The sequence below is a fragment of the Sebastes fasciatus genome, chromosome 23 (genome assembly GCF_043250625.1).
Source record: "Sebastes fasciatus isolate fSebFas1 chromosome 23, fSebFas1.pri, whole genome shotgun sequence".
In the NCBI taxonomy this organism is placed as follows: domain Eukaryota; kingdom Metazoa; phylum Chordata; class Actinopteri; order Perciformes; family Sebastidae; genus Sebastes; species Sebastes fasciatus.
The window spans coordinates 21,733,769-21,757,730 of NC_133817.1; the positions used below are offsets into that span (position 1 = coordinate 21,733,769).

At 38.9% G+C, this 23,962-nt stretch overlaps 1 protein-coding gene across 4 annotated transcripts in view; it reads left to right on the plus strand.

Moving 5' to 3' along the window:
- The window catches only part of phf21b (PHD finger protein 21B), a 95,897-nt gene that overhangs the window by 49,501 nt on the left and 22,434 nt on the right, over nt 1-23,962 (plus strand). For all 4 annotated transcript variants that reach the window (XM_074624902.1, XM_074624903.1, XM_074624901.1 and 1 more), the window contains one exon: nt 21,023-21,283. In XM_074624902.1, the coding sequence (XP_074481003.1) occupies nt 21,023-21,283 (261 nt within the window). The remainder of the gene's footprint in view (nt 1-21,022; nt 21,284-23,962) is intronic.

Consider the following 23,962-nt stretch of genomic DNA (forward strand, 5'->3'; position numbering starts at 1 on the left):
AGGTGAACTGGACATTTCACCAGTGCTCCCAGTATTCAGATGTGGAGGTTTGTTCTGTTTTTTTGTGTGCGTGGAGTGTGCGGTCGCTGCTCTTTGTGGCTGCATCTGTCTGCCTCTATTGTTTGCTGGGGTCCATCTGCTGGCCTCCAGCTCAGCCTCCCATCCTCCCCCCCTTCAGGCGACAAACACCCCCAGCCTCCTCCTCCTCCTCCTCCTCCTCTTCCTCCTCTCACTGAGCCTCTCTAGGAGAGCCAGCTGGCCGCTTCCTCCTCCCCCCCCCGTCCCTCCATCACTGAGCTTTAGTGTTCACAAACTTCCCAAACCTTTAACAGGAGGTTTAACTTCAACACAACATGTAAGTTACCCTTCATTTCTATTTATTGACTAACTCTTTTACATGTAGACTAACTGAACATGTTATTTAATATAATTATATATGTGCATATATAAGTAGGAGGGAGTGGAAACTTTAATAAAGGTGAGAGGTGAAGTAACAGATGTTCATTAACTGTCTGAAAGGTTTTCATCAACGGAAAACAAGTCTAGAGCGAACAGAAACATGATCTGCAAGTATTTTGATGCTGCTTTTGGTTGTTTTATTTGACAGTAAACTTATTTTTTAGGTTTTTAACTGTTAATCAAACAAAACAAGACATCAAGTTTGACTTTAGGGAATTGTATTGGGCATTTTTAACTGATTTATGACATGATGTTATTAAGACTAAACCATTCATAGATAAATTGAGAAAATAACTAGGGATGCACCGATCCGACTTTTTCAGTCCCGATACCGATAGTGATACCTGGGCTTTAGGTATCGGCCGATACAGAGTACCGATCCGATACAAGTGTTTTATTAATAAGCTGTATGTGTAATATACAGTATATGTGACTGGGATCATTCTCTTATGTGTACGACAACATCAGGCTGGATTTAAACATTGATTAGTACTTGTAAAACAAAATATAACAAATAAATACATAGATATAAATTCATTGAATTGTTATTTATTATTAGAATAATAAATTAGACACCAACAACTTGGTAAAAAATCTTCAAAATTAACAGAAATTACAATTCAAGTGTAAATCTTTTTGATGCAGCAACAAATTGGTCAAAACAAAACAGGAATTAAAATTCCAGTCTATAATGTATATAAACATAGAATTGAATTTAATAGATCGGCTCCAATACCCAATCCGGTACCGGTATTGGTGTATCCCTAAAAATTATTTATTTTGATAATTTATCTAATGTACAACCAAAAATGCCAAACATCCCTTGTTTTAGTTTCTCACTTGTGAGGATTTGCTGCTTTTCTCTATTTGATAGTGAACTCATTTTTTTTAGGTCTTTAACTGTTACTCAAACTAAACTAAACTTCATACGACTTTATGGAATGGTTTTGGACATTTTAAACTGATTTATGACGTTATTAAGACCAAACAATTCATAGATAAATTGAGAAAATAAGCTTTCTAGTTTCTAAGTATTATTTAATGTGCATTTGTTGTAATATTCACAGCTGTTTCACTCATGAAGCTTGATAAAGGTTGATGTTCTGGGCTATAGATACCTGACTGGGTTTGATTTAGTTTTCTGATCAATAGTTCAAAAAGTGAGTATTGATCACTGAGCTGGACCACGGTTAATATTCATAACGAGTAGAAGATCAGTATTCAGTTTGTGGTGCAGTAATGGTAAAGTTTGGTGTATTTATGGACATCTTTAAGTGACATGTGAGGAGTATTTATGAAGTAGTTATAGTATTGTGCTGTTTATTTTTTATTTCATTTTAAATTTCTATTTATTTTGTTAACATTTGTATTTATTAATTTATTTATTTATTCTCTATTTTTAATTATTATTTTTGTTTTATTTAATATTTTTCAATCTTTTAAATATTTTTAAAATCTTTTTTTCATTTTCTTTTTATTTTCTTTTTATTTACTTTTAACTTTTGAATGAAAAAGTGTGAATGCCGAGGTGATTATAGTAGTTAAATGATGTGTTGAAGTCGAGTCCAGGCAGGATTTTGATGTTGTAGGTGCTTCAGGTTGTGCATCGTGTACTTTTTAGCAGTTGGAACTTTGTATTTTTGGATCTTTTCTTTTGTTTTGTGAGACAAATCTTAACCTGCACACTCACTAATCAAACACAGGTCTCAGATAGAAGTACTATCAGTAAAACATACAGTACTTCCTTCATATGAAGTAGAAGTATGAACCCAGAGTGTCTGAATCCCCGTTCAGCTGTAGTATTTTCCTCGTGATGACGTCCAGACTTTAACTTTTCATTCTTGGTTCTCTGCCGTCGCAGCAGGAAAGATGAAACCAACAGAAGCGTCTCGTTTAGCTCAACAGATGTCCTTAATCCCGGCTAATCCAACATGTTAAACGCTTGTTTTCTCTGCAGCGAGCTCGGGGCGCCGACCCTTGGCGCCGAAAGCTTCCCGCGGGCCGGTTGGACTCCCTCGGACCCCCCTCTGGTCCCCGGTCTAGTTGCTCTCAGCTCCCCGCCACGCTGCCAAGTAGAGGCTGAATTAATAAAGTGTCTGTTTCCGTAGCCATATGTGAGGCTATTTATGACGGAGAGGAAGGAAGAAATATACGGCTTCTTAAACACAGTTTGGCTGCAGGATATTCCTCCTTCACAATAAAAGATGAATTTCTGTTGTAGAGTGGGGAAAAAGGCCGACAGCACCGGTATGAACCAGTGCTGCTCAGAGATGACCGTTTACGTCCTTCATCTGACAACAACAGAGCTCTGTTAGGTGATAAATCATCCCTTTAAATGACTCATTTGTCCCCTCAAATTTCAAATCATCCCCCTTAAATAACTTTTTACTCCCTCGCTTTAGTAATTCATACCCTCAAATGACTCGATTCGCTCCCTCAGATTAATAATTTGTGCCCTCGAATGACTAAATCATGGTCTGAGATGACTTAATTTACCCCCCTTCTTCCTCCTCCTCCTCTCTGGTGCATCAGATCCAAAACCCCCTGAAGCTGAGTGTTTATCCAACTGGAGTATCACCAGTTTTTACAGTCCAACCATCTGTTATCCTTAAAAGTCATGTCAGAGTTTGTGTTGAACCGACTAAAATGGAGCTATGTCCTCGTATCGGTGAGGTCGTTAAAGGGACGAACGGACTGAAAGTGATAACCCCTGTGCTTTTAATGTGAAGGAATTAATTATAGTTTGAGGGCAGTAATTATTTAAAGGGCAGGTAGGTGATTTAAAGGTGTAGATTATGAAATTGAGCACAGAAATGAGTAATTAGAGGGAATAATTTATGAAAAACTGAGCTCTGTAGACAAAACAAAGATATATCTGGATGATGTGATCAGCTGTATTCACGCCTGATTAGTAGGGATGCAGCAATTTACTGGCCGATATCGGCCTGTCGGCAAATAAGATGACATCCTCCGACGGCAGTGGCCGATGTTTGTCTGTTGTGTTTCATCGATTCTGCGCAGGCTAAATGCTGTGTTGGTTATCTACAGTCGGTCTGACAACCAGCTGATTCAGAGAAGAAGACGCTGGCTTTACGGCGGGCGCCGAGCGGTTTGTTTACAAAATAAAAGGGAAAGAAAATGTCGTCCGTGTGGGAGAATTACATCGTCTCAGAGGAAGATCAGCTACAAGGACGTTGTTATGTTCAGTCACAAATCAAGCAGTAAAACAATGACTTATAAAGATTTCTTAAAAACTCTCACTGTGGTCAGCAGTCCGCCCCCCCATACCGGGATCCAGTACCAGCTGAGCAGAGTGCTGCAGGACATCGGGCCGCCGCTATCGTAGTCCTGCGGCTACGCTGTGGGTCCGTCCAGCCCACGACAGCTGAGGCTGAGCTCTCCATCCGCTCCCCGGCGGCGTTCTGCCGCTACTAGTCCACTAACGTTAGTTAATCCATCGTGGATGGCGTCGTTCTCTCGGACAGTTAAACAAATAAAAATGCTAAAATGGGTCAAATATACGTAGGCTGCCGCCCGAGTAAAGTCTTTGTGTGAGAAACACACTTTTACATTTACATTTCATTTATGTTTCACTAAACTAATATCTTAGTTGGGCTGTGTAAGTACTGAAACATTCTTCTCATTGAGTCGGTAGTTGTATAGCAGCTGAAAAGGCTTTTGAAGCAGTTATTTACAAAAAAAAAAGCAGACTATTTTTCCTGTGAAAGAAGGTTATATTAACGTTGTTTCATTGATGTGTCTGATTGAATTTGTGCTCATTCAGAGTAATGAAATGCTGAATGACTTTAAAAAAGAGGTCTTTGTTTCCCTGGCACAAAAGGGGAATAAATGACAGCAAAAACGTTGCTATTTGTTATTTGTTGTTGCTATTGTTATTTCAGATATCGGTATCGGCCCAGAATTTTGCGATCGGTGCATCCCTACCGATTAGTGAGTGAATACAGTGATTTTAGAGTTTGAAATGTTTAAAATCAAGCCATGTTTTTGCTCTGTCATCTATCCGAACACGTACCTCACCAGATGTTGGCAGTAATTCACATTTAACGTTGCTGTTTACAACCTTTTTCTGTTGTTTTGTGGTTTAAAGACAGGAAATAGAAACTTAAACTTAGTGGAAGGTCAACATCACATCGAACCGGTAAAACCCATCATAACATTTAAAGAGATCTTTAAGTCTTGATTCCAGTTTTCTACTTATTGAGTGTTTTTTGAAGTGTTTCTGCAGGTTTTAACGCTGCAGGTCTTTTTTAGTTTTCATCTATAATGTTTGATTAACTGTAACATTGATTGAGGCCTCCGGTCTCACTGTCTGGGTGAAGTATTAATATAAACATCTGCTTTTCATGAACTATAAACAGTGCAGTTTTTAGACACTCCAGTGGGGTTTAAATGCTGTATTTTGCTTAAGAAGCAGGATCATTTTGTCTATTTTGTCCACTGAGCTGGATCATTTGACTGTTTAGTCCACCTGGTGAAGACGCTGACTTCCTCTCTAGAGGACAGCATCGTTCTGGTTCAGAGAGCCACCAGACGGAGGTCAGAGTCGGTGTGAATTGAACTCACGGACACTTTTAGTGTAGCTGCAGACGTCTGACACGGAGTCAGAACGAAGGTGTAACATCCTGTTTCAACAGTCATTAGATCATGTCGAGGCAGTGAGGAGGTCAGTTTCACCGTGTGGACGTACAGTATATATTCTACAGGACAGGATGCATCTCAGCTGTGTCCCGATTCACTTTGACATGAGTCACTTCATGCATCTGTAGTGGATCAGATCTGATGTTTACATGTGTTATCCTGATTTTAGTGTTTTATAAATAAGCTTTACTGTTAGGCTATTATTATATAATATTGAGTCCAGTGAATTAAAGGTGTCGTCAGCGTGGTCGACCTGCACACGGAGACACTAACCATCCATTTAATCAACCACAGTACCGTCTCCCGCTGCTCTCTCTGCCATCTTTCAACCTCTTATTATATCTGAGAGTTGAGATGATCAGTGGACGCAGCAGCTCTATAATTCCTCATCAGCTCTTCACTTAATATAGAGTTTGACCTTTCGGCGGTTTGTGTTGCCGCGGCCCGTCGCTATCCTCGGTTCTTGTCGCGTTCCTCTCCGTGATGTTCACATTGTTTCTAGTTCGGCATCAGATTAACGCTGAGCTCCGACATGTTTCTCCCATCGAGGAGAAGAGAAATGTGATTTCACAGGTGAGCTCTCAGCGTCAGCGTGATGTAACGAAACTAAACACACGACTGAATATAGACTGTGGGAAATACTTTTATAGAGATAGAGAAAAATATACAGTTAATAAGTCAAAAAGATGAGTTGCTAAATCAAGATTATAAAATAACAAGTCAGAATTCTGACTTTTTAACTCAAAATAATGAGATTTACTAAATAATTTTGAAATCTTTTAGATTTATCATGAGTACCGCATCGTACCGTATCATGTCGTATCGTATTGTACCATATCGTGTTGTGTTGAATCGTATCGTGTCATATTATAACTTGTCATATTATAACTTGTCATATCATAACGTGTCGTATCATAACGTACGTATCGTATCGTGTCGTTTCGCATTGTTACTTGTCGTGTCGCATCGTGTCGTGTTGTAAAATAGCTTCCCCTAAACCTTTCAAATAATGGAAGAGGTTTGAACCAATTTTTTTTTTTTTTAAGTGAACATGGTGTTTATCACCTGTACTGGAATAGTTCACATGGTGAATTTAGTATGATGTCAATGTGCTAGTAGTGGAAGAAGTATTGAGTTATGTTACTACTTCATAGAGGCTGATACCGTAAGTTCAGGTATCGGGATCGGGAAGGAAAAAATGGTATCGGAACATCTCGAGGCTAAACGCCAACAAATACGGACTGAAACAGAATATTTTCTTAGATAAAAACATGAAGTTTTGAAGTGATTACATCCATCTTTTTTCAATAAATTTCGACTTTTGGACTGAGACAATTACAGTCAGAGACCCTGTAAGTTAACGCTGAATGTCAACGTTGAATGAAGCTTCTAAGCATCTAACGATTAACTAACTATTAGTCTAACTATTAACTAACTATTCGGTACAGCGGTAAACAAGGGAAAATATTCCCTACTATTTATGGTCATGAAGTCAGAGTATTTTTCCATTCCTTGATTTTATTTATATTCCTCTAGTCCGTAAAGGTCCACCGATCAAAATAATCCTAACGGTTAGTCATGTGAAGTCCATTACAACAAGGAGTGAAAGGCCTTTTCCAAATATTACTAGTATTGTGTCATTCCTAATACTTCTTCTTTATTATTGGAAAAGGCCTTCCATACTATCGTATTTAATAGTACCGGCTTGTCTGACTTTTCCACATTTCTATGCAAACTTTTTAAAGGGAACACACAGTAAAATAAACACTTGCTAAATAGAGAAACTACAATAATAACTACTATAATTAATACATCTGGTGGCATTTTACAGCTGCTTTCCATTCGTTTCTCCCTGAATTGATTTGTTATGTTTTTCAACATATTCTAATTGGTGTTTTTGTCTGGCGTCATTTCAAATTTAATTAAATTTTTTTCCTTTTTAATACCGAAATAATAGAAACACCAGTTTCCCACTGAAAAAAACAACTAAAAACAAACAACTGCCCATTTTTTCTTCAGTTTTTGAGACTTTTTGTTTATGAAGTTATGACTTACTTTTCATAAAACTGTCAATTAAACCAGTTTGAACTAAATATTTTGAATTTATTTGTAATATAATCTCTGAAATCTGATGAGGAAAGTTATCAACCATGTTTCCTACGAAAATATGTTCCCATACAACTAAACAATTTTAATTAATTTCCAATAATAAATGTATGCATACGTTTATATAAAACAGCTTTCCAAGAGTATTAAATACCAAATTAAATCTCCCTTTAAGGTACATTTTGGACAGGTAAAAAATGTGAATAATTTGTGATTAATCGCGATTAAATATTTGAATATATTGACGGCCCTACTATAACCACAGTACTGCTTCTACAGTGCATTGATCCAGGCGTTGGCCCATAAACAAACCAAAAACAGCAGCCTGCTTCGGCATCTGTCAGACAGGAAGACCAGATTTCTCTTCAGAGTAAAAGCGTCACCTCCTCGCCTGCTGGGCCTCCTCTTCCTCGCTGTTGATGGCGAGGTGAAACCCCACCTCTCTCCCCGAGGCTGATGGGAAGTGACAGGAAGCAGGCGGCGTCTCGTTAATGAAACGAACGCCACAAACGCAAACTTTTATTAAAACGAGGGGCCGAGCTGCGAGGCTTTAACACCCCCCCTCCTCTCCTCGAGAGGAGGATTCAACCTTCTTCTTCTTCTTCTTCTTATTCTTCTTCTTATTCTTCTTCTTCTTCTTCTTCTTCTTCTTCTTCTTCTTCTTCTTCTTCTTCTTCTTCTTCTTCTTCTTCTTCTTCTTCTTCTTCTTCTTCTTCTTCTTCTTCTTCTTCTTCTTCTTCTTCTTCTTCTTCTTCTTCACGTGTTTTATTTTCCATCGCAGCTCTCCTGCTGTGACTGTGATGAAGTCTCTATAGCAACATTTCAGTGTGATGCTGCAGCAGTGAAATAAAGACAGACATCCCTCTCTGGCTGAACATTTATTTAGTTATTGAGAGGAGTGGCGGTGGGAACAGCAGGCAGCGTCAGCGTGTCGCTACACCCTCCATTACATTTCACTTTCTCCACAAATCAACACGCTCGGCGGCGTCGACTGAAATAGGCGGTAGAGAAAAGAAGAGGGTGTTTCTACCGTCCCATCCGACACTCACGTCTTCTATCAGCCGCTATTCAGCTCTGAAAACCCAATTAGCAAAGATTGGCGATTGAAATCTCCGCGATGATGATGATGATAGCTGGAGACTCGCAGCGGGGCTCAGCTCACAAACAGTTGTTTCTGTTTTGGCATTTCGGTCGGTGAAAATATCTTCTGGGCTCTTTGCTGAGAAGTTAATTGATGATAAACAAACCAGAGTTTGATGCCGCTGTGATTTCCTGTTTTATTCTCCCGTCCAGAACCAGAAAGAAATCAAAGAAGCCCGGCTAGAAGGCCGCTAGAAAAACAAAGTGATTAGAGTATTGATCCATTAAAGAAGCTTTGTCACTAATTCTGTTTTTGTAATTAAAGTTTCTCTCTGTGGCTCTATTTACTAACTCAGCAGAGCTTTTCTTTTCTTTTTCTTTCTCTGCAGCCAAACTACTGTTAAATCATTTGGATATAAGACGCATCATTTCTGTTTTTTTGGAAAATAATTCAGACTTTTTTTTCCAATCTTGACTCTTTTACAGAAAAGGCTGCAGCTAATTATCCATCATTTAATGTTTTATTTACTCATGTTCTTCATTCACTGATTAATCATTAAATCTATAACTGCCCATGACATGAGCCCAAAGTACTAAATTATTGTGTATCGTATTGTACCATATCATACCGTATCGTACCGTATCTTATCGTACTGTACCGTATCATACCGTATCGTACCGTATCGTACCGTATCTTATCGTATCGTACCAGATTGTACCGCATTGTACCGCATTGTACCGCATTGTACCGCATTGTACCGTATTGTATTGTATCGTACCCTATCGTATTGTACCGTATGGTACGTATCTTATCGTATCGTACCATATTGTACCTCATCGTACCGTGTCGTATCGTTAAATAGCTTCCTGTAAATTCTTCAAGTAATGGAAGAGGTTTGAACCAATTTTAAAAAAAATTAACATGGTGTTTATCACCTGTACTGGAATAGCTCACATTATGAATTTAGTATGATGTCAATGTGCTAGTAGTGGAAGAAGTATTGAGATATGTTACTACTTCGTAGAGGCTGATACCTTAAGTTCAGGTATCAGAATCGGTATCGTGAAGGAAAAAAATGGAATTGGAACATCTCAAGGCTAAATGCCGACAAATATGGACTGAAGCAGAATATTTCTTTAGATAAAAACATGAAGTTTTGAAGTGATTACATCCATCTTTTTTCAATAAATTTCGTCTTTTGGACTGAGACAATTACAGACAGAGACCCTGTAAGTTAACGCTGAATGTCAACGTTGTGAATGAAGCTTCTAAGCATCTAACGATTAACTAACTATTAGTCTAACTATTAACTAACTATTTGGTACAGCGGTAAACAAGGGAAAATATTCCCTACTATTTACGGTCATGAAGTCAGGGTATGTGTCCATTCCTTGATTTTATTTATATTCCTTTAGTCCGTAAAGGTCCATCCAATCAAAATAATCACATCAGTTTTTCATAAAAATTAATCCAAGTTGTGAATATTGTCATGTGAAGTCCCCTACAACAAGGAGTTAAAGGCCTTTTACCAAATATATGCTGCTTGAGTTCAGTGATTGAAGCAAATAAAAGCTATTAATTGTAGTTTTACGTTTCAAATAAGATAATAAGAAAGAATGATGTCACTAATTAGCAGTTCAAAAGTGACTTTTGTAGTTAAACATCTGTTAAAATATTGATTATGACTCCACTAATCAATAAATGGATTGATTGTCTCCGAGCTTCTTGTGGACATTTCCTTCTTGGTTCAATACAGCAGCTGTGTGTCACATTCCACTGAACTCTGTCTCACATGGAGAAAATGAGACTCGGGGCGTGTTTGATTTGCATTTAAATGGATTTATTGTCCGCCGTCGGCGTGACGGGGCGGCGACTCGATCACATGATCAAACCGTTGTTTCTCTGAGAGGAAATTAGAGGTCTGGATTTAATTCTGCTGCCTGAATGTGAAACTGTGGCTTCAAAGTTTCTCTTCTTGTGTTTGTTGTTCGGCTGCATGATGAACATTTTAATGTGATTGTCTGATGTTAGACACAAGCCTCGGAGACGTGATATTAATACAATCAACACCTAATATGGAATATTGATCATCTCTAGCATCGAGCGTGATTGATTATCCGTCAACATGGCATTTCTGAATTGATAGAAAAAGGTGACTGTTTTAAGTGCTGAAGTAGTTTAAATTCACATTTGTGTTATCAAACAGCAACACGTTGTCTCTGGAGCAGCTTGTCTCCACCGGCTGATGTCTAATATTTAACAAAAAGCTGATATGTGTCTGCTGCATCACTAAAACATTCATCCATTCAAACCCAATCTGAGCTCCGGAGAGTTCAGAACATGAATCTGACTTTATCAGACCCGTCTTCCTGAGCTTGTCTCTGTCTCTGGAGTCTCACATTCAACTCGATCTGAGTCTCAATGAGACAATCCAGTCCTGTGTGGACCTGCACCGCCTCACAATCACATACTGGATGGATGATGGATGGATGATGGATGGATGATGGATGGAGGGGTGCAGGTTTTGTCAGAACCACCTCTGGACTGTTTCCCCGCTGGGTCACCGCCACCGGTCCCTTCAGTCCCACCGCTGATAGAACAAACAGTGTGTTTCCACGCTGTGTTTGCTGGCTGAACCTCCACCTCCACATGCGGGGCGATGGAGGCCTCGGTCCCTGATGGCCCCCCTTTGCCAGACTGTGGGCGGGGGGCCAGACAGTCCTGTGTGCCCCTGATGATAAGCTGACCCACTGCCAGAGGGAGGGCAGCAGCAGAGTCCATTTACACAAATACCGCACCCTGAAAGAGCTGTTACAGGGTTCTGGTTCTCTGATATTTCCCTTTTGGTTTTTGCGAGTTTCTGTTTCTTTATGATCTTCACTCTGGCTTTAAGACTGAGCCTGCTGTAATGTAATTAAGGCAAAACTCTGTTTGTTGTTGTCATGATTTTGGGTTGACAATGACCACTATGCTTTAAATTTATAACAACATTGTTTGGGTTTTATGCTATTTATAGTTTGATTTATTTGATGCTATATATTGTCTTTGAATCTGCATTAACTAGCTTTAAAACTCAGCCTACAAATCAACCTAAATATCACGTTGCATTAATGCGTTAAAGAAATTAGTGGCGTTAAAACGGATTTGCGTTAACGCGCTACTATTGTGTTGACTTTGAAAGCCCTAATGGTTTTTTGTCTGTCGCCATCTTGGTTTTTGACAGTCGCCATCTTGGTTTTTGTCCGTTGCCATCTTGGTTTTTGTCCGTCGCCATCTTGGTTTTTGTCCGTCGCCATCTTGTTTTTTTGTCCTTCGCCATCTTGGTTTTTGGTTGTTGCCATCTTGGTTTTTGTCCGTCTCCATCTTGGTTTTTGGGACCGCAACAACCTAAAAATCACAAGTTGTGTTAATGCGTTAAAGAAACTAGTGGTGTTATAACACATTAATATTGCGTTAACAGCCCTAATCTATAACTTCACTAACTTCTAGATATTTAAGACCTTCTGTCTTCCTTTCGTTCTTCCTTCAACTGAAAACATGAAAACCCTCAAAGCTGGCAATAAAAGCTGAGATCCAAAGTTCCTTCTTGACTTTGGGAGCAGTGTTGGACAAAACAAACTCACCACAAGGTTAATTTAGTAGCTATTCTGGAGCTTTATCAATCTTCCACAATGTGTAATGCTCATGGATGTATGAATTTCTATGGATGACAAGCCCTTAAAATATCCCAAAATGGAGGTTTAGACATCTATAACTCCACAAGAACTCCATCTGATGGTGAAGATCCTGTGATGTGATCAAAAGCTGTAGAACTGCTACTAAATGGACCTGTTGGTGGGGTTTTGTCAGCTTGAGCTGAGAGACTTTCACCTTGAATACTTGAGTACACCTGTTCTTCTCTTTTACTGACGTACAATAATGAGTGCAGGACCTTCCTGAGGGAGTATTTCTCTATTGTTGTACTACTATAGTGAAGGATTGGAGTTTTTCTTCTTCTCTGGGAGTAAAAAGGACAAACTGCAGCCGTCCGTCTCCTCAGCAGCTTTCAGGACTGAAGGGCCTCGTTGGTAAATGGAGTGTAAACAAAGAAAACGTCTGGCAGCTGCACTGATGGAAATCTGAACAGCTAGTAATGCGTTTTTCAGCAGCCCCGTTATCTCAAAGGCACACTATCAAAACAGAGTACATAATGAGTGAGGATAATCCTGTCGGCTCGCTGGATCGGCAGTAAACAGCGCCGGGCGGACCGATGACCTTAACCGCGGCCGTCGAACGATGGCGGCGTTCGCAATTAAATCCTGCCAGATGAGTGGAAGAGCAGCGTGTTCACAGATACTCTGATAACTGCTCAACTCTAACTGGACCACAGTTTATATAGCTGAACATTTATAAACTAAAGAACAACATTTACAACCTAAAGAACGACATTTATAAACTAAAGAACGACATTTATAAACTAAAGAACGACATTTATAAACTAAAGAACAACATTTACAACCTAAAGAACAACATTTATAAACTAAAGAACGACATTTATAAACTAAAGAACGACATTTATAAACTAAAAAAAAACTACATTTATACACTAAAGCAGAACATTTATACACTAAAGAACAACATTTATGCACTAAAGCTGAACATTTATACACTAAAGAACAACATTTATTCACTAAAGCTGAACATTTATAAACTCAAGAACAACATTTATAGACTAAAGCAGAAAATTTTTACACTAAAGCTGAACATTTATACACCAAAGCTGAACATTTATACACTAAAGCAGAATATTTATACACTAAAGCAGAACATTTTTACACCAAAGCTGAACATTTATACAATAAAGCTGAACATTTATACACTAAAGCTGAACATTTATACGCCAAAGCTGAACATTTATACACTAAAGCTGAACATGTATACACTAAAGCTGAACATTTATACGCCAAAGCTGAACATTTATACGCCAAAGCTGAACATTTATACACGAAAGCTGAACATTTATACACCAAAGCTGAACATTTATACACTAAAGCTGAACATTTATTTGCTAAAGCTGAACATTTATACACTAAAGCTGAACATTTATACGCTAAAGATACTCTGATATCTGCTCAACTCTAACTGGACCACAGTTTATAAAGCTGAACATTTATAAACTAAAGAACAACATTTATACACTAAGGCAGAACATTTATACGCTAAAGCTGAACATTTGTATGCTAAAGTTGAACATTTATATGCCAAAGCTGAACATGTATACACTAAAGCTGAACCTTTATACACTAAAGCTTAACATTTATATGCTAAAGCTGAACATTTATACGCCAAAGCTGAACATTTATACACCAAAGCAGAACATGTACACACTAAAGCAGAATGTTTATACACTAAAGCTGAACATTTATAAACTAAAGAACAAGAGATAGAGAAGTGAGCTGGAAAAAGTAAGCTGGAATGTATACACTAAAGCTGAACATTTATACACTAAAGCAGAACGTTTATACACTACAGAACAACATGTATACACTAAAGCAGAACATTTAAAGGAAGCAAACCATTCCTAAAGAAGCTTGTAAGAAGTTTGAACCAAGTTTCTACTTGGAGAAACAAAAACGTGTCCAGTTGAATAATAATAAAGAAGCACACTGATTAAAAGAATTGGCTGTAAATGTACTTAAAGAGTGAAAGTACAAGTTCTCTAAGGTTGAGGCTCGAGAATATCAGATCAATCACGTCGTTGTTTAACCTCCAGCAAGGCTTCGTATTTTATAAGTGAATCATTTGTTTTGCAGGAATCGACAAAGTAACTGCAAACTGTGAGATAAACGTGGCGTTGTACTGTGTGTTTATCTACCAGTTGTATTTATTTTTCAGTATTTAACAGTAACCAGTAGCAGTGTCTCTTCCTCGTAGCCTCTCTCCTCCTCTTGCTACAGTATCTACTGACTCTGTGCAGCTGTTGCTGAGCTCTGCCAGCTGTTGGTGCTTCAGGAGAGATGACCGCCTCTCTGGTTCCAGCTCACTTCTCTATCTGAAACACTTTGAAACGGCAGCGTTCCCAAAAGTTTCAATCAGCATCCTCCCTCAGCCAGAAAACAGCAAACAGCGGTGGTGATCAGTGTGGAGAGGAGCTGCTATCTGTGAGCATGACAGAGCAACTCCTGCTGCTCCATCACAGATATATGGAAGCTGATGAATGACAAAACTACTGAGGAAGCACAAAGGGTTGTTATCAATCTAAAAATTCAAGGATAGATTTGTAACCTCAACATGCAAGCACTTTGTCACTATCTTTAAAGCTGCTGGTTTCATTTTTGGCAGTTTGTGCATACAGACTCCAAACTAGAAACTGTACAAACGGTAAACTGACATGGATTTGACTTGGGAGGGAGGTTTATTTCAGTACGTTGTAGTAGTTACAAGCTTCACATTTGTTCTGACAATGATGTCGATTTAAGGGTCGTCACGTGTGTAAGTCGAGTAACAACGATCAGTACAACTGCGTCAAACTCGTTAACACTTCTCTTCACTTTTGTGGCCATTTTTCTGTCGCTGTTTTCATGGCTGTAGCTAGCTATTAGGGCTGCACAATTACTCAAAATCTTATCGAAATCGCAATACTGCAATTTTCAAATCACAGGATGAGGAGGAAATAGCAATATTCCTTAAAGATAAAAATGTGTTTCATATACCATTTTAAATGAAATAAACCGACTTACGAAAACGTATTTGTTTGGTACAGTTCCCCCGAAAATAATCTCACCATAATCATTTTGATGTTTTTCAATGAAAATAAGAATAATGATCTAAAAATGATTATTCCTTTTAATATCACGAATCATATGTTGTAATATCAGTCAAAAATAATCACAATTAAATGTTTTTTTCAAAATCATGCAACCCCACAACAACAGACTTATTTCCTGAAAAAGTCAGATGTGAGCAATGAGTTAGAGATCTTAAACCATGTAGCAACCACATAGTAACGCCCCAACAAAAACACCCTAGAAACTCAGTAGCATCTACCACCAAACACCTTACAACCACCTATTAGGGATTCAGTGATACTGTGCTCATGTACTCGTACTCGCAAAACGGCTCTGATACAACAGCACCGATACCACTTGGTGGTGCGCCCGACCCCGCTATGCGGGACTCCCCAGCCTGCCGTGTGTTGCTCACACCCTCCAGCTGGCTGTTAACGAGGGTCTTTTGGCACAGAGAAGTACTCGTATCGGTACTCAGTATCCAAATGTACCCAAATGTAAGTACTTGTACTCGGTCTGAAAAAAAGTGGTATCGGTGCATTACTACCACCTGTTAATGCCTTAACAATAATCCAGAACTCACCATAACAATCATTAGTTAATGCCCCAGCAATGACCTCGTAACGTCACAGCAACACTGTAATAACACCCGGGCTTTTAACAATATGTAGGCTTCTCTAGATTGTTAATAAACTTTTATTGTGGATGAATATCCCAGAGTTTTGACTGGCCAGACATGGACAGATGCATCTTTAAGGCTCTCAGTTCACAGAGATGGTGGTGATTTACTCCACTTTGATGTGCGACCAGCTCGGCGACGGAGGATATACTGAATCAGCTCTCAAAGGAGAGTTAACGTGAGTCGCCGCAGAAAATTGGGCGCGCATCAGAAAGTCCATTTCCCCTCATCATCGCGGCGTCCAGCCGTCATTAGAGCGGCTCTGTGAGGATGAAAGGTGAGCGTGAGCGGACGCTGATGAAAGCGTCTAATTTAACTCTATACGCAGGAAATGGCTCGTTATACCAACGTTTCCTCATCATCAGGTGGAGCTGTTCTGCTCAGGTAGAATCCTCCAGCAGTGATTGGTCTGGTGGCTTCATGCTGATTGATTTCAGACTCAGCTCTCTCCAGGGTCGCGTTGACGCCCAACAACACATAAAATCACTCCTCGGGAGTCTTTTATTTGTCAGGGAAGAAGAAGAAGCGCCTTTCAACCGATTACTCTGCTCGCTGTCGGACAAGACGAATGTGTTGAAGGATTAGAGCCACTCTGTTCGTCTCTCTGGTGTTTTCCTTGCCACCTTGCGTACATTAGAGAGGCCTCCTCGTGTCTGAAAATCCATTCCTGAGGGGCTGTAATGGCGTATATGTGCAATCAAGTCCTCTCTTACAGGCTCTTGTGTGATCCTGTAGGTGACAGGGACGCTTGGCTGACGGCCCAAATGCCTTTAAAAACACAGAAGAAAATCAAAGAAAGCAGTTAAATGCTTTAATGTGTCAGTCCAGCTTTGACTGCTTTTACTAGTATTATAACCAGAGTGAGGAATCAGCGGCTGTTACTTCAGTATGTCTTACGATTATCTGACATTTTGGTAAATCCTCCTTTTAGCCAGACGGAGATAAAGATGGATATTAGTTCAGCCTCCGTGTCCAATAAAGAGATGAATGACTACCTTCAACTCACCGTTTTGCTACAAGATAAACCCCTTAATGCTGGTTTAAACTTATTTCCAGGATCCTCAAAGACCCTTTTGGCTAAAAAATATATTCCACCAGCTACATGATACTAGGCACTTTCCCAACCGATACTGGATTTCTGAGGTCAATATCAATATTTGGGCAATATTTCAGTAATGAGGACAGGCCTTTAGCTCCAATGCTAACCACCCGTTCAATAAACAACATAAACCACGTTAATAATACAGTTGGAATTGTTTTAAGGTGGATTTTCTTTTTCTATTTTCATGAGCTGTGTTCAGTCAGGCTGCGTTTTGTTGAGTTATTTAAACCTGTAAATGTTTTAAGACCTTTCATCCCCGTCTCTGCAGCCGAGGGTAGTTTTCTGTAGATATTTGATCTTTCTGTTGGATGTCGGTTCATCCTTCCTCTGCCTGTTTATCGTGGCAGCGACATGCATCATTTCTTTGATTTCTCTAGGCAAAGAGCTGCTTTGCTCCAAACGTTCTGGCCATGAAATGTTAAAATGTTAAAGCTTTCATAAATCTTGAAGCATCGGTCGTGTGTGTTTTTTTTATTTGATCTAATTCCAGGTGGCTTTAAAAAGGTCTGAGAGCATCTTAAACGTGGCGCTCTGATTCCTGCTGTTATCACGTTGTGTATTTTCATTCACTTTGTGCCGGGCTCTCTCCGGGAGGGACGAGTCTCTGCTCTCCAGCCTTTAAATGAGTGACCTTTGAGACAATCAGAGGTGCCCCGGCTCCAGCGAATGCTGAATGGCGAACGGCGGCCCCCGGGTCCCCGATGCGGGCGGCTGCTCGGGCTGCCTGTGGATTACATTGATCCCCTGAAACAATGGGCCCCACCGCGCTCATTGTTGAGGGGGAATTAATAAATAACAACATGTGAATACAGTCGGGGTTTAATGCTGCTCTCTAAGCTTCGGAGGCCTCGGCTGTGAAATCACTTGTTATTAAAGACTTTCCTCTTCTTTTGTTAGTGAAACCCTCTCAGTGAATCTGGGTTACTTTACTTCACACACAGTCAGCAGCTTTACACACTGAAATAAACCTGGGACACACTTATTTTAGATAAAGTGTAGGTATCTCTATCAAAATAATGACTCAAATAAGAAGAAAATGGAGATATATACTCGTTAGGACTTGACTGATGCTGGATTTTTGTTGCTAAAGAATCTGATGAAGATATTGTATGTCAAACACAGACCTCCATTGTTATAGTTTATTTTAACACCATCCTGCTGCCATGAATCTTTTTAATAGCCAGCAGGGGAGGACTCCTCTGGTTGCAAAAAGAAGTCTGGTTGTATAAGAAGTCAAAAACCAAGATGGCAACAGACAAAAACCCAGACGGTGACGGACAAAAAAACAAGATTGTGACTACCAAAAAAAAACAAGATGGTGACTACCAAAAAATCAAGATGGTGACTACCAAAAAAACAAAATGGTGACTACCAACAAACCAAGATGGTGACTGCCAACAAACCAAGATGGTGACTACCAACAAACCAAGATGGTGACTACCAACAAACCAAGATGGTGACGGCCAAAAAAACAAGATGGTGACTACCAAAAAATCAAGATGGTGACGGCCAAAAAAACAAGATGGTGACTACCAAAAAATCAAGATGGCAACTGCCTAAAAAAAACAAGATGGTGACTACCAAAAATCCAAGATGGTGACTACCAAAAAACCAAGACGGTGACTTACAAGATGGTGACTACCAACAAACCAAGATGTTGACTAACAACAAACCAAGATGGTGACTACCAAAAAAACAAAATGGTGACTACCAAAAAACCAAGACGGTGACTTACAAGATGGTGACTACCAACAAACCAAGATGGTGACTACCAACAAACCAAGATGGTGACTACCAACAAACCAAGATGGTGACTTCCAAAAAACCAAGATGATGACTACCAAAAAACCAAGATGATGACTACCAAAAAACCAAGATGGTGACTTCCAAAAAACCAAGATGATGACTACCAAAAAAACAAGATGGTGACTACCAAAAAAAAAACAAGATGATGACTACCAAAAAAAAAACAAGATGGTGACTACCAAAAAAAAACCAAGATGGTGACTACCAAAAAAAAAACAAGATGGTGACTACCAAAAAAAAAACAAGATGATGACTACCAAAAAAAAACCAAGATGGTGACGGCCAAAAAAAAACCAAGATGGTGACGGCCAAAAAAAAACCAAGATGGTGACGGCCAAAAGACCAAGACAGTATTTGGGATTTTTCAATCTCTTTTGTGGTGATTTGGAAACTTTTTTTGGGTGAAAACAAGTGAAGTGTAGGGTTATTTTCTTCAAACACACACATATATATACAGTGTACATATATATATATATATATATATGTACACTGTATATATATATAGTATTGTATTCTAGTCTTTCCTTGGTATTTGATGTAGTTTATCAAAGCGGCGGACTCTTAGCTGATGTATTTTCTGCAGCGAGTGAGGAAGGACTCAGGTCTGAAAACACTTTGAGCCTCGTCGCCTGAACACACATCCTATTTTATGTTGTTTGTTTTTTCAGCAGATGCACAAAGTGTCTGCCAGAGAAGAAGAAATCCCTCTCCCCTCTTCTTCCTCCCCTCACCCACACTAACACTAAACCACCGTCGTCCACAGAAACGTATAAACAGGCGACGGCGGGCTGAGACGGGGCGGCGGGGTGGAATATGAAATATTTAGAGAGCCTCTTGTTGTCGGCAGTGAGAGGTGAAGCGGAGGGGAAACACAGATGTACTTATCCCTACTGAGGAAGATGTAGTTCTCTTTGCTGAGGTGGAGGAGGAGGAAGGGTGGGGGAGGGGTCTCAGTGTGTGATGATGATGAGTTCGGTCTGTAGGACAGCAGCAGTGTGAGGACGAAGATTCTCAAATCCTGAGGTGAACTCAACTGCTGCCAGACTGAGTCTCTGTTTCATTAGAGTCAAGTAGAGACACAATAGTAGTAGTAGTAGTAGTGGTGGTAGTAGTAGTAGCAGTAGTAGTAGCAGAGAGGTCAATTTTCAGAAGGTAAATCTGTTATATATTTATATTAACATTTAAAATCATTGATGATATTTTTGTTAAGTTTTAACAGAAAATATTGATTGAAGTATTTTTTATGTAATTTGTCACTTAAAACTTCACTAACGCAACACTAATAGTTGTAGTAATAGCAGTAGTAGTATTACAACAGTAGTAGTAGTTGCAATTGAAGAAGCAGTAGTACGGACACTTGAATCAAGTACTATTAGTAGCAGCAGTACTAAAAGTAGTACAAGTAGCATTTAGTGGTATTAACAGTAGTAGTAAAAGTATCAGTTGAAGTGTTTGCAGCTGTTGTTCTTGTATTAGTTGTAGTGGTAGTATAAACAGCAGTAGTAGTATTACTTACTGTAGAAGTACTACTAGCAGTAGTTGTAAAGACAGTATATTAGTAGCAGTAGTAGGTTAAGTAATACTTGTAGTAATAATACAACAGTAGCTTCAGCTGTAGTACTAACACTTGAATCAAGTTGAAGTACTAGTAGTGGCAGCAGTACTAGGAGTAATACAGGCAGGTTTAGCAGTACTACTGACGTTGGTAGTAGCAGTAGGACTTGTATTAGTTGTAGTGATGGTAGTAAAACACTTGTAAGAAAAGCAGTAGTATTATTACTTCCAGTAGAAGTAGTACTAACAGTAGTTAGAGTAATACTGATAGCAATAATAGTAGTTGCAATAATACTGATGGTGATACAAGTAGTATTATCAGTACTAGTGGTAGTAGCAGTGGTAGTAAGAGTGTCAGTATTAGTTGTAGTAGTGGTGAAAACAGTAATAGTAGTATTACTTACAATAGAAGTAGTACTGACAGCAGTTGTAATGGAAAAACATTAGCAGGCATAGTAATACGGGTAGTAGTAATACAACAGCAGTAGTAGTTTCAGCTGAAGAAGCAGTAGTACTAACACTTGAATCAAGTTGAGGTACTGGTAGTAGCAGCAATACTAAAAGTAATACAAGTAGCTTTAGCAGTACTACTGATGGTGGTAGTAGCAGTAGTAATAAGAGTGTCAATTGAAGTGTCGGCAGTGTCAGCAGTAGTATTTCGGTTCTGCTCTCTGAATCTCGGTTTTCTGTCTTTCAAAACAAGCTGTAATATTTGTTTTGTTGGTGTGAGTACTCTGAGTACTATGAGTATTACCAGTGTAGTACCAGTACCCTGATGTTGTACTCTCTCTGTGTATTTCTCTGTGCAGAAGCTGGCGGTGAGAAGTTGTCCCGTGGGCTCGACCAAGCCGCTGTCTCTCATCAAGCCTCCCAGCCAGGGCATCGCCATCTCCGTGGTGCCGGCCAAGGCTCCCGTTTCCATGGTGACCGCACACATTAACGGACAGAAGGCGGCAAGCTCGGAGCCGCTGCAGACGTCCCCCATCAACCTCCAGACGGGCGGCAGGGTGGCGGCCGCCAGCGTCCACGCGTTCAGCAGCAGGAGAGCTGCAGAGCTGCCGCCCTCTCAGGTAAAAACACCTGAAACACCTGCAGAGGGGTGTGGGGGGTGGCAGTTACACCTGTAAAAGGGATGGGGGGCAGTTAGTACGCAGCAACACCTGGAACACCTGCAGAGGGGTGGGGGGTGGCAGTTAAGCCTGTACCGGGCAGGAGGGGACTTGTATTTATAAAGCGCTCAAAACTAACTATATAAAACGAATAAAAGCTATATGCTAATATGCAGAAAAAGGACATTTTAATTGAAGATATGGACTTAAATGTGTTTATTATGGCTGCAGCTAACAATTATTCTCTTTATTTACATTTTTTAAATTAATTTTTAGTCAGAAACTAGTCAAAAGAGGTCAAGGTCATCTTTAAATATCTTGTTTTGTCCAAAAACTAAATATATTCACATTAATTTGATATAAAACACAGAAAAACAGAAAATCTGAGACCTTAGAGGGGCTGAAACCAGAGAATAATCAGAGCTTTTGCTTAATAATGAACTTATCAAAGTTGCTGTACAACTATGTGAATTTTTGTATATAGTATAAATAAGTAGCTATAGGTGTGAATGATAAGTTTATAATGTTATATTTACATGTGCAGTATATGTAATATACACATAGTATATATTAATAAATGATTGAGAAAATAAATAAATAAATGAGTAAGAGAATACTATGATACACTATGGTATATTTAAATAGTTCAAAATTCGGTTTATTGCCTACATAGGAAGGTTTTCACATAAAGTATAAGGAATTTTCTTTGGTATTTTGGTGCACAACAACAAACATAAAAAAACATTATATATATTCGTATCAAATAATATGTAATATTATATATAATAATATGTAACATTATTATATATATGAATACTATATAATCATATCTACATATATAAATATATTATTAATATATATAATTATATAAAAATATAGAAACAAATTAGAATAAAAATATAGAAAGTATTAAATAAATTAAATATATAATTCATATATATGATTTTTATATATATATGTATATTAATAATATATTAATACATATAATAATATAGAAAAAAATACAGTAAAAATATACAATATTATATATATTATATTATTGTATTAAATAAATAAATATAATACAAATATAGATATATATTTAATACATTTTATTTATATATATATGTATTCATAATATATATACATATATATACTGATATATATATATGTATTCATAATATATTATTGGTATATATAATAATATAGAAATATTTACAATAAAATATATCTGTTTTTTAATGAAAATCTGTACAGTGAGTAAATAGTCATAGGATAAAGAATGTGTGCAATGTACAGAGATAATAATCCAAAACATGTACTGTATAGAATTGTATATATAATATCATTATATAATATATTAATACTATATATAGATATTAATAATATATTATAAATATAATAATAATAATAATAATAATAATGATAATGATAATGATAATGATAATAATAATAATATATATAAAGAAAACATTTGAAACATTTTTTTTTAAATGAAAAGCTCTACAGTATTGTGTGCAAATACTCAAAATATACAGTATAAATTATATGTGTCATGTACAGAGATAATGATCCAAACAGATGTAACGTGTAGTGTCCTGGGGGTGAGATGAGAGTCGCCGGTTGATGAGGTTCAGAAGTTTTGTCGAGTCACATCAGGATCCAAACGGAGGCCTGTGATTGGCTGACGGCTGGCTGGATGTGACGCCGCTCTGTGAGTGGTTGGGATGCTGAGCAGGTCTGAGGCTCAAAACGCTGCAGACGTTCTCTGCGATAACACCGCCGTGTTTCATCAATGTGTCACTGTGGAGGAGCTCAGACTCCCTCCTCCTCCTCCTCCTCCTCCTCCTCCTCCTCCTCCTCCTCCTCCTCCTCCTCCCCCCCCCCCCCGTCCTCGCCATGGAGGTGAGCGGGTCAGGCAGCAGGATTGTCTCTGGCTCTTTATGGCTGTATTGTTCAGACGGAGGGGGGTTGTTCTTCCCCCAGCTGCCTGCATGTGTGCATGAGGCAATAAAGGGAAACACCTTCCCCCCTCTCTCCTGCAGGCCTCCATCAATCCACAGTCATAAAGGCTCGGCCAATCAGAAGCCGTCCTGGCTGGTGGGGATGGAGGGGGGGGACAGGTCCCTCAGACCACCTGGCCACTAGTTTGGAGATCAATAATGAGGTGTAATGGGATTGCTGCTTTGCATGAGTGAACACTTCACAGCTGCAGTACTTCACTGAACTCTGAGCTAAACTAAGCAACGTATTGCTGTGGACGCCACATCAGTTCAGACCAGAAAGTCACACAACAACACAAACTAACTAACTGACCGATGGATGCAGCGGTAGACCAGCAGCTCCCCTGTTCTGATACGGAAAATCACTGTTTTTATGAATGGAGTCTGGTGTCTTTGAAGAGAACGATATAATGGCTTTAAGGTAAAGCAGCTGTGGACGGGAGCAGCAGAAAAATGTATTTTAGTCCGTGTACGCTATATTTAGAATATTTCCTACACTTTACCTTGCTGCCAGACAGCCACCATACTCTATTGATAAAACCAGTAATTTGACCTCTCAGAACACGGGAGTATACAAACAACCCTACCTAGCACAGCTAACATTGACTCAACTAGTGCTAGCGTTCACATTATTCAGAACCTTATTACATTTATATAT